Source organism: Misgurnus anguillicaudatus, chromosome 25 (assembly GCF_027580225.2).
Source record: "Misgurnus anguillicaudatus chromosome 25, ASM2758022v2, whole genome shotgun sequence".
In the NCBI taxonomy this organism is placed as follows: domain Eukaryota; kingdom Metazoa; phylum Chordata; class Actinopteri; order Cypriniformes; family Cobitidae; genus Misgurnus; species Misgurnus anguillicaudatus.
The window spans coordinates 23,184,804-23,196,988 of record NC_073361.2 but is presented as its reverse complement, the minus strand read 5'-3'; the positions used below and the strand labels follow the sequence as shown (position 1 = coordinate 23,196,988).

General features: G+C 39.2%; 1 protein-coding gene across 1 annotated transcript; it reads right to left on the bottom strand.

Moving 5' to 3' along the window:
• Nucleotides 1-7,284: 7,284 nt before the first annotated feature.
• Nucleotides 7,285-11,317, bottom strand: klhl34 (kelch-like family member 34). Its single transcript, XM_055181582.2, has one exon. The coding sequence runs from the start codon at nt 9,583-9,585 to the stop codon at nt 7,822-7,824; it is 1,764 nt and encodes a 587-aa protein (XP_055037557.2). The 5' UTR covers nt 9,586-11,317; the 3' UTR covers nt 7,285-7,821.
• Between the last annotated feature and the right edge of the window lie 868 nt (nt 11,318-12,185).

Below are 12,185 nucleotides of genomic sequence, written 5' to 3'. Positions count from 1 at the left end.
TTTAAACTCGAAAGTCATTTATTTTGTCCCATTGTTTTCCATTTTGCGGGTGGTAAAACTACTGTGTAGGTGGTTCAAATTCATTTAAATTTCGCTCACTTGTAGTTTAGCAATTAAACTAAATGTCTATTACAATTTCAAGAATGTTTTCTGCACATCGCCTGAGGAAATCCGAAGTTGCGTCGAGGGGAACCAAACTGACAGCCGCGACAGCGGAGATTATCACGTACCTACAAGGCTTGCGTCTGACCTGCAGCTATCATTCTGGCTTGGTGGGATGTCAGCCAGCGAGTCCCCTGATTCTGGCCGTGTTCTTTTACTACTCAGAGTCTAAAACAAGGAGGGCATATTAACTGTTCATTGTATTTTCATTTTAACCGAGCAGCTATGGTTGCGCGTTTCACACACCTCTCCAGAGCACGTTGACACTGCTGACCGTCCGACGCATGCGCTTTTAACTTGTAAACGCAAGGGTGTATGGGTAATGTAGTCTCTGCTCTCGGTGGGACGAATTATAGGAAGCGTACATAAGGGCGCCCTGAAAAGCCGCAGCGCAGCAAAGGATTCAATTAAACCTCTGATTTTTAAACAGATGTGCAAATGAGCGTTCCGGTACGCTAAAAGCACGTTCTGGGCGCACGGAGAGGTGGTGGTACGCTCAAGAGCTATTTTTAGAAGTGGCGGTACTGAGTACCGGGGCGTTCCGGCCCACTTAAAGCACTGGTCGTCATAAACAAACAAGTATCGTCCACTGCAGTAACTGACAAGAGACAGACAATGTGAGCGCCACTGGTTCACTTTCATTGGTAGTCGCTCCTGAAAGTCGCACATGATTTGCATAAAGTTAAACTTTCCTCAACTTTGTCTTATAGCTGGACACGCCCCCTTCGCTCGTGTCGCCAGGAAGTCGTCAAGCTTCCAAAAGTAGTTACGGATTTCAGCTTTAATTCCTCAGTCCTAAAAAAACATCTGTTATTTAAACCATATATAACATTTTGTGTCAATGCTCTGTATATTTTAGGTTTACACAAATTTTATTTTACATGCATTACCGTAAACACAATTTTGCTTGTTTTTACTAAATTAGTAACGAGCCTAAATCATTTTATGTGATAATTGACAACATGCCACAAATGCTATACATAGCGCCTATCTTCTCTGATAACAGACGAGCATTCAGTGAAGTGTGTGGGTTTTGATAAGAAAGAAATTGCACAGCCGTGATTATCTGGTAAAGCATTACAGTATCTTACTTGAGGCAGATTGTAAAGTTTTTTTCTCCACCACAGCTCCTGATATTGAAATTATTGCACATGAGAGATCATAAACAAGAAGTAAACGTGGTAGTCCCAGCAAAAATTGCATCCAGTTGGGCCAGCACTGACAAATCGTGCTCATGTTCATTGCATAGACATTTTACACTGTTAATCTGAGAGACCTCTTTTATTGGATCGTGGACTATTTCCACAGTTTTAGGGAATAAAATGGACAATATGTTTTAGTATATTGCACAACTTTGCACAGCATAGTTGTTCCTACAAGCTGCCATGCAGCATCGCTCTGCTCAACACATCTGTGAACATCTGTGCCAAGTTAACAGTGCGTTTTAATGACAACCGAGGTCATAAAGAAGCATCAACGGCCAAGGGACTCGACACAAGGCTCATCCGAGCAAAGCTATTGCCCTGATATCACCCCAACAAATGTTTGAAGCAGCAACTCCTGTTATGAAATGTACGTCAATGTCCATTTCTTCAAACTAGCAGAGCACAAACTTCTTTTGCTGCATGGCTTGTAGATATAACACGGTCGTATATTTGCTGTGTTTTTGGTTTTGTTTTTAAACCGAAGCTGCCAAATGATTTGATATCATTGTTTAAATTGTTCAATTGAATCAGAAAGGCTGTGTAGACCGAGCTCTCAGGCTTTTTATGTGAGATTCAGAACACACTGAATGTTAAATTGTATGATGTGTATTATATAATGTATATTTCAGGTATGACTCTGGTGACATACTGTATTAGAGCACATTTTATTCTGTATGTAATCTAAGACGATATTTGCTTGATTATGACTGAGTGATTCTGGTGCTAATGTATCATTTCCATTAGCTTTCAGAAGAGAGAAAGAGAGAGAGAGAGCATGGAAATGATTTTCTGTAGATATAGAGCTACTAGATCGAATGTGTATTAGTATTTTACTTAACTAAAATATCAAAGTTATTCCTAATTTTGTTCAAATCATGTTGATCTTTAGTAACCCATTTTTAACATTGTCGTAGACAATCTAGTTGATCTATATCTGTGCTGCTGCCTGTCTTTATTATGAATAAGGCATGTCATTTGGGCACTGCAGTTCCTATGTGTTGTGTTTAGCATACAACTTGATAAAATGGACTTTATTTATGACATTGTTCAAACAAAAAGTTATTGCTTTCTCCAGATTTAAATGTGGTTCTATCTAGAGTCAATAAACTTTTATGGATGTAACTTTGAAATCACACTATATGTATTGCATGTTTCTATATTAAATGTGCCAAATATTTGTACTTAATTGAGATCAATAGGAATTCACATTGGAGAAAGGTCATCTTTACATTGTCAGACAGGGTACACTCTTAAAAAAGTGCTTTATGATGCCATAGAAGAAAAATTGTGGACTTTTTCACCTTTTTTAATCCCCTTTGACTGAATGGTTCTTTGAGGAACCAAAGATGGTTCTTCGATGGCATTGCTGTGAAGAACCTTTTAAGCAACTTCATTTTATACAAGCTTTATAAGGTACCCAGTCCGTTGCAGATCTGGCCGGAGTCATCTGCTGTCTTGGTAGGGTTCATAGTAAGGTTTAATATACTTGGAGAGTGGTATCTTTTAGCGTTCCTATTCATCCTAATGGCAGTATCTTGGCTAGCACATACTGCTTTGTATGCACCATTGATGTGCATAATATGCATCATATTTACTCTGTTTTTTAACCTGCAGATAATTTTATACTCTCAAAGGCACACTCCACTCCATACTGCTCATTTTCCAGCTCCCCTGGAGTTAAACATTTGTGACCCGCTCTGGCGAAATGAGTCGGATGTCGCAACGTTGCGTTTAAAGATATGAGCTGATAATGTGGAAAAACAATGAAATTATCAAAAAATATATTTTTAGCTATAATATCAAAGAACAGACATTAAAAAATAATCTCCCAAAGTTTCGTAGTCCAAATAATTGAGTAAAGGTGTTTAAATGACTATTAAAGTTGAAACAGTTTTACTAAATTCGCTGGAAATGAACATTCGCTTCTCTCAAATCCTCTCATCACCTCCGAGCATTTCGGGGGAAGCCCTGAAACGTCACTATCTCTCCAAATATGGTGTTACACGTTGTTTTAGAGCCAATCAGAAATCTTCATAAAGGCTGATCATTTGTCAATGGGAAACCCCGGGGCACGCGATTGGTCCAGCCATCCTCCTGTCATACTCACAGCACTCTCCTATTTAACTCCTTTTTGAATTGGTTACAGTGTTATTGTCAACTAACCTACACAAAGATATGATTACATAGGCAAGCATTATTGTTTTCTTTTGCTTGTCTCTCTGCCTCTCAATTTCTCTCACACGCGAACGCGCGCGCGCACACACGCGAACACACACGCACGCACGCACGCACACACACACACACACACACACATTGTTTTGTGGGGACATTCCATAAACGTAATGTTCTATTCCCTTCCCCTAACTCAAACCCCAACCATCACAGAAACCTTTCTGTTACTTCACATTTTCAATAAACATCGTTCTGTTTGATTTATAAGCTAGTTTCCTGGTTTACTGTAATATAATTTATATTAATGTCTTTGGTCAAATTAAGCTGTAAAATAAATCGTTTATCCCTTTAAAAATGCAATGGATTTTGAAAGATATCTACGAAAAACGGGCAAAAAACTTTAAAGGCGTTTTTCTCAGGTTTTCAGTTGGAAAAAGAGGACAGACAACCTTAATTCAAATGTCTATATCTTTAAAACCATTCAAGGTATGACTCTGACTAGGATATCATTTGAAAGCTTATGGTCTCCTCTTTTCATTGATACCAAAATCTCAATTTTGAAATTTGGGTCACTGTGACTCATTTTGCTGGATCAGGTCACATTTGAAGAGTTTCGTTGCAAAACGAGATAAATCCATTTTTTTACATTTTTGTCAAAACATGTTTATTATTATGTTATCATGTTATTATTTTGTTTTATGGTGCTACTTAGATGTATTTTTTAAGTTATGAAGGTTTAAATCAAAACAAACCAACTGCAGTTGCATTGAAATTAATTGGAATGCAGAACCAAAAAACGCGATTTCTGAACAATTAACAAAACGGTGGTTATCTCGTTTTGCAACAAAACTCTTCATTTGATTCTTATCGTTTTGGAATCCATTCAGCTGATCTCTGGGTCTGGCGCTAGCACTTTTAGCATAGCTTAGCACAATCCATTGAATCTGATTAGACCATTAGCATTGCGCTAAAAAATAACCAAAGACTTTCAGTATTTTTCCCTTTTTAAAACTTGACTTACTGAGTTATCGTGTAATAAGACCGACGGAAAATTAAAAGTTGTGATTTTGTAGGCAGATATGTCTAGGAACTATACTCTCATTCTGGCGTAATAATCGTAATAATCAAGGACTCGAAACTCTTTGGTTATTTTTTTAGCGCGATGCTAGTGGTCTGGTCAGGTTCGGTGGATTGTGCTAGGCTGTGCTGGAGGTGGTAGTGCCAGACCCGGAGATCAGCTGGATGGATTCCAAAACGGTAAAAATCAAATGTTTAACTCTAGGGGAGCTGGAAAATGAGCCTATTTAAAAAAAGTGCAATGTCCCTTTAAGAGTCTTCAAAAATATATCTGGTGAAACATCTAAAATTGCTTGCAAAGAATTTAGCATTATCATATACTTTTTTCATATATTTATTTCATATTCTGTCAGAGTTCAGTCTAGTGCAGGGGTAGGCAACGTAGGTCCTGGAGTGCCGATGTCCTGCAGATTTTTGCTCCAACACTAATAAAACCTCACCCACCTGTAGTTTTCAGGTGTCTCTTTAGACCTTGATTAGTTGTTCAGGTGTGCTTCATTAGAGCTGGAGCTAAACTCTGCAGGACATCGACACTCCAGGACCGACGTTGCCTACCCCTGGTCTAGTATAATGTTAATTGCCACATGGAGTTAGCTGCTAATGCTAACTGGTTAACCAGTTAAAACTTTATGTCAGGCAATATTAAGGGGACCTTTCTCCACCAAGCAGTTAAGAAGGAAACTTTCTTTCAATTTTCCAGAAAGCGTTTTTTCTTCCATAAGCTTGTAGGCTTTCAGGCTGCTCAGCCAAGGTAATGAACCCATCTCACAGAATTAATGGAGAATAAATGTTGAGTTTGCTCTTTTTGAGGATAAAGAGCATGTCAGAATGTTTTCCCTCAGCACAAGAGTTCTAATGGGGCTCAGTCTCTGTCCAGTTTTATTTAATGTCTTCACATCTCTTTCTCTGTCACATTCTCAGTCTTTGTCTCTCCATCTCTCCTTCTATTAACCCACACTGCTGGAAAAATGGTTTAAACCAACCTAAGCTTGTTTGCTAGTTTTAAATGGTTTCCAGACTGGTCTACTAGTTTGTTTTAGCCCTGAAGAATTAGCTGCCCACCCAGCTAAATACAAACCTAATTGCTGGGTTATTTTTGACCCACAATGGGTAAATACCGGACAGAACACACGGTGGGCCAAAATGACCCCATGCTGGGTTGTTGTTGTTATGCAACCATGGGGTATAAAAAACCAGCAGTTGGATTAAAACAACCCAGCATTGGGTCAATATTAACCTAGCGGTGTGTTCTGTCCAATATTTACCCATTATGGGTCAAAAATAACCCAGCCATTTTTAGAGTATACTATTTGGTCAGGCTTTTAGACCACATACAGTAAATAAAAATGCATATTAACAAAAGTTTTTGTTTTACGTCAACTTAACAAATTAAGTTAAATCATTTAACTCATTTTTTATAAGTTATGCCATATGTACTAGTCTTTAAACTTAGTAGGTTCGTTTGACTTGCATTACCAATTTGATTAAACTTGCATGCAGCACTGCAGCATTTTTTACAGTGTACTTATATACACAAACACCTGAGGCTGGTTTACTAAAGCTGCTGAGCTCTACTTAACAAGTCATACTCAAATCTTTCTTATTTGCCTTTTTTCACACCCATGTGATCACTCCTGGATTCGGTAAGAGTATCTTTTGCCATTTCTTATTATTTACGTATTGCTAAACAACATAATTTTAATACATAATTTAATTTCAACAGAAAAAAACCTGATCAGTGTCATATTTTTACTTATGCATTTTGCTGCTAAATTGCACTTGATTGATTAATTTAGGATTTACATCATAATTTTCTTGTACAGTGAATGATACTGCTTGTTGCTTTCTGCTCAGGTACATTTGCACAATTTTTTTGCCTGAAATAAATATTTTTGCAACATAAATCATTCTTTGAAAAAAAGTCCTTATTTGTCTTATTTTTCTATGCATGGCCTATTTTTGAGCTTTCTAATTCATTTGTGAGTATTGTTGACAAAAACAACTCCTCGCCCTCCATCCCATAAGAATTGCATTAGCACAAAATGTCATTATTTACTTACTATGCACTCTAAGAAGGATGTGTTCATTTTAACATTGTTTTGTGTAAAAGGGACAACGCAAGATGTGTTAAAACAACACAAAGTGTCTAAAAATAACACAGAGAAGTGTTAAAGACAACACATTAGATGTGTTATTTTAACACATTCAAAATCTGTATGACTTTCTTTCTTTGGTGGAACACAAAAAGGGATATATTTTTGACTTAAATTGCAGTATGTTGCTTACACAAGTCTTATGGTCCACTTTTATTATGCATTTTATAATTTTATGAGGCAATTTACAATAAATAGATTTTAATATTCCATATTTGTAAGAAGCGTCTATAAAATGAATCAATGTACATGCTTTCATAGTTGTTTTTTGGGCTTTTCAAAGCTCCATGACAGACCCTGATCCCTACTTTCATCGTATGCCAGCATTGAACTGCTGCTGACAAGTATCTCCTTTTGTGTTCCAAAAGACAGAAAGTCAACTAAATATGGGTGTTGACATAAATATGTCTTTTTTTAGTTTTGGGGTGGACTATCCCTTTAATACATTTAATACGTTTCCACTTCCCTTGTACCCTTTAGAGAATTTGGCTTCTCTCAGAATCTGAGAGTGTACCCTCCTTTCGTTTCACATCTTTATTTCTTCTATCCACAGTCTGTCTTCAACATTCATGGCAACGGTCCCTTGTCATATAACATTTTGACTGTCACCTTTGATCTTCACATGGTGCCAAATATTGCAATCTAGTCCAAAGTGTACTTCAACAAATTGTCTATGTATTGCATGTCATCTCTTTCCATTTTGTTTCCCCTTTTAAGGCAGATTTTTAGCTCTGTCTTCAGCTTTAGTGTTTATTGCTACAGACCTAAGTTTTTTTGACAAAGTCATCTGTCAATATAATGGCTTTCTTTGTCCTTTTCATGGTGACCCATTTTCAGAATTTAATACTTGTGGTAAAACATACTTTACCCTCACCAAAGTCCTCTGTATTTGGATAAATGAATATTCATGGTCATCCATGCTACTTCACTTTACAATTCAGAGTGCTGTGATGCAAATACATCCCTTGCCCTTGAACTTGCTCTGGTTCAGCAAGGAGTGACAGCCTTCTTTTTATCTGCGTGTATGTGGGATGATGTTTGCAAAAGGTCTTTTATGTTTCTGGAGGGTCTTGTATAGCCATTAGGACACATTGAGTCCCACACAAGGGCCTTGGTAGTTTACACAATTCTCTCCAGCTGTCATAGTCAGTGTCATACTCCAGCACATTTGTGGTGCACACCTCCTGTCCATCCTGCCATTTTCTTCCACCAAACATGAGCACTCGTTTTCCTCCTGTGGCTGCCAAGCCATAGCAGAAGCGGTCATTATGTAGGGGATGTAGACTGATCCACAGGTCTTGCTCAGGACTATAGCATTCAATCTCACAAAATGGTTCATACATTCCTAAAAAGGCATATATTTTACCCCTCACTGTTGCCATTTGGTGGCCAAATCTGGCAACGGACATCTCAGACCGTGTCTCCCAGGCATTGCCATCAAAAGAATTTAGAAACAGCATCTCTTTACTGCTCTGTGGGGTGTTGCCATGGATGCCTCCAGAGATGTAGATTCCCGCTCCAATAGTGGCACAGGCTTGCCCATGGATCGGATGCGGAAGGGACACTCCACTGCGCCAGCATCCTGCATTCATATTATATCTCTCCACAGATGATAAAGCTGGCTCGCCTTTTTGACCCCGCCCACCTATAGCAAAAATAACACCTTCCACTACACAACAAGCAAATTGTGCCCTCTTCTGTAAGAGTGGTTCCATCTCCTCCCATCGCTCAAACCGTGGGTCAAATCGCCATACTTGGTCAGTGACTGTAATCACAGCAGTCTTTTCATGTTCCTCATCCACTTGCACCACTTCACCACCTATCACAAACAAGAAGTTACCAACAACGCATACACCCTGATGTTGGAACTTATTTGGCAGAGTAGTGGAGAGTGTGCCAAACTTCTGGCTGCGTGGTTCATAGGTCAAGATCTGATTCTGGGGTCTGTCTGCTTCTGGTCCTCCCCCCACCAGCACAATTTTGCTGCGTTTGACTCTTAGGCTGGAGTGGACACTTTGTAGTAGAGGTTGAAGAGGACCCTGAAGATGGTAATGAAGTGCTTTCTGCACTACGCTGCGAATGAAGGGTGTTCGTAGGGCAGGCTTGAATGCACTAAGTTGAGTCAGCTCCTCAGGTGGCACCAAACCAAATCGGATACGACTGAGCAATGAGTTACTTTGCAAAGCAGACAATGGGTTGCGCTCCAGCCAATCCAAAGCTAGCTGTAAAAGGTCTATCTCCTTAACACCTGGCATCTCCTTAACTTCCAGCACCTCTTGCAGAGATTCATGGTTTAACACCAATAGCTCAGCTTTGTTTTGCTCAGTTCCAAGTATTCGGTGCATGTTACTGGCAATAAAAGAGTTGCTGAAGGTGAATGCTTCAGAAAGGCCATAGCGAGCTGCTACGTTAGCAAAAAAGCAGCAGTTGTCAACAACAATGCTTTCAGAGATATAGTCAGTGCAAAGGTGCATAGCATGGTTCACCTGCAGATAAGTGGCAGCTTGCAGTGTAACCTCCAGGGTGGAAGGTGATAGTGAGATGCATGAGGTATAGATGAAGTCAAGTATCTTCTCCAGGCCTAGTGAGGACAGGACTGGCAAACTGATCATGTAGGCTTTAGATTCCAGAGTGTAGTCTTGGAACAAGGACCAGAAGTAATCGCTGGAGCAGGCTAGCAAAGTCCGATGAGCAGGGAACTCCACACCCTCCGCCTCCAAAACAACATCGCACATTCGGCCTTCCGTACGCAAGCTCTGGTACCGAGACAGAACTCCATCTCCGTGACTGTTGCTGAGCATTAGGTAGTAATTCATTGCTAAGAAAGAAGAAAAGAAGAGTAGACGAGGTTTAGGAATACGTAACTTAGGAATAAAAAACACAAAAAACAGATTAGGAAAAAGATTTAAAGACTGAGAAGAAAGGAGAGGTCAGTAGAGAAAAGGCTTGGTCCTCTTGCTACTGCAATGTCATAAAGAATAAAACGACGTGAAAGAGAGAAAAGATCAGCACACCAGCCCCGTCTGATAGGATAAAGTTCATTGCATCTGCAGGGATCTAATATGGAAATCTGAAAATGCAAAGGGGATGGTCGACCATCACTCCACTACCCATTAGAAACCCCACAAACTGCTCCATGTTACAACCCACCCGTCTGTTTTCAACAAAATGGGCATGTGCATTCGACCAGATCTCTCGAAGGGAGGGGAGAAAGGACAGCCAGACATTTTGGGGTCATGAGAGTAAACAACCTGCCCACTCTGAGCTTGCTGCCCTTTCCCTTTAGTTATAAACACAGAGAGCATGTAGGGACATCATGCCAGGGATTCATTATGACCAGTAGATCTCAAGTCATCATCAGTTAGTGATCACTGAAGATATGTCACCACCAAAATCCATGTCTCTTTCGACATCACGAGTGTTACGAAAATAGAAACTTGCAGTTGATCAGAGTCAAGCGAAGAAAGCAAGAGATTTGATAAAGCACTAAACCAAAGAAGATGACCACCATAGGGAACAGTCAGAAAGGCACAGATGAACAAGACAAAGAAAGTTTGTTTATAAACCAACAAAAGTGTTCAAGTGTGACCTAAAGTAGTAACAGGTCACAGGAGACTTGTTTATGTTGGACCAGTGTAGCTAATTTAAAGTGCTGGGCTTGTGTTGTGTCTAAGCTTGCCCCACATCAAAAAGGACACATCCCGACCTCGTGAACATTCTACCATCATCTTCCCTGAATAGCTGCTGGCAAAGATATGGGACTAAGCAGCACCAGGCTGTGTTGCACAGGGGGTATTAAGTATACTGTTGAAGCAAGGGGTGGTTACAGTTTCACACTCTGCTCATGATCCCATTCGAGTGGTTTCTTTACTCTCCACAACATTTGCAATACAACGCATCTAGGAGCTAATTGGAAACTGGAGCCACTTGTAAATTCACTAACACTTAGTGCCGTTGCATGAATTGGGAGGGAGCCATGGTGATTAGCGTGGGGCATTTTTGTGTGCTGCTTGTGTCTGAAGGAAATTATTGTAATGAGTGCAGAATTTGGCAGTATGTACAACACTTAAGTTCTTTCTTTAAAAACGAGTCATTGACCCTTTGGGGCACTCAACCTCTCCATATTTTCTCTTCTGAGAAATCCAGTTTAGTGCACAACTCTCTTTAATATTTCAATCAACAAAACCGGACTCCACTTCCTTGCGTGCTTGGAGATCTTTCACAAGATCATGTCCTTTCCCCACCACTATATCATCTAAATATACCAGATGATGTCTGTGTTTCACCATTTTTGTTGTGATGTGTATTTATTCATTTATTTAAATGGTTGTACAGGTGATTAATGGTCTCAGGCCATTGTTCGTTGTCCATTTTGACCATTGGATCCAGAATGTTGTCAGGCCTAAGAGGTTTTCTAAATATAACAGTGTTTGTTCTTTCTGTTTGGGTTTTTGTTAGGCTTGGTGATCATGGTGAACTATTTGCTATTATCTAGTAAGTACAAGGCTTTAGTTGAGACAATACACCTGTTATGCAAATACAGATACTGCATTACAAATAGATACTTGCATACATATGTTATTTTCAACCCAGCATTGGGTCAAAAAAGGGTGAATTGTAATTTAACCTATGCTGGGTTGTTTTAACCCATTGTTGGGTCAAATATAATCATGTTCTGTGTTAATTTAACCCAAAGGCTTGTCCCTTTTTTTGACCCAGTGCTGCGTTCAAAATAACCCAGCATTTTTAAAGTGTACAAATACAAATGTACAGTATGATGAAAAACATAAGTACTGTGAAAGTATTAAAACAAGACTGGAATGGGCATGAGTAAAATTATGATGCGGCTGTTTGTGAGAATCTGTAAAACTACACTTTAAAACTATTTGGCTAAACAACACTAAAAGTGGTTCACTGGGTCGTATTCATATAGGGGAATCACTTTTAGTGCTGCATAGCGCCCATAGAACAATACATAGCTCTATAGCACGACTATAGCACCACTTATGGTTCTACATATGTGACATTGGACCACAAAACTAATCGTATTTGTCAGTTTTTTGAAATTGAGATTTATACATCATCTAAACGCTAAATAAATAAGCTTTCTATTTTCATTTGTTTGTTAGGATAGGACAATATTTGGCCGAGATACAACAATTGTGCAAAATATCAAAATATTGAGAAAATCGCATTTAAAGTTCAAAGTCCAAATGAAGTCTACAGCAACTCATATTACAAACAAAAAGTTTGTTTTAGTACTCTCTACTGGCTCACAACTGTAATGACTGAATTGGGAAATTGTAATCTTGAATGGGAATCAAACTTAAATGGGAAATCTCCAAAGAACAGGTAGGAACGTGTGCAAGTTTGTAGATGAATTTCTGGCCAGTTCTGGTTTGTGATTTTGCTGCAT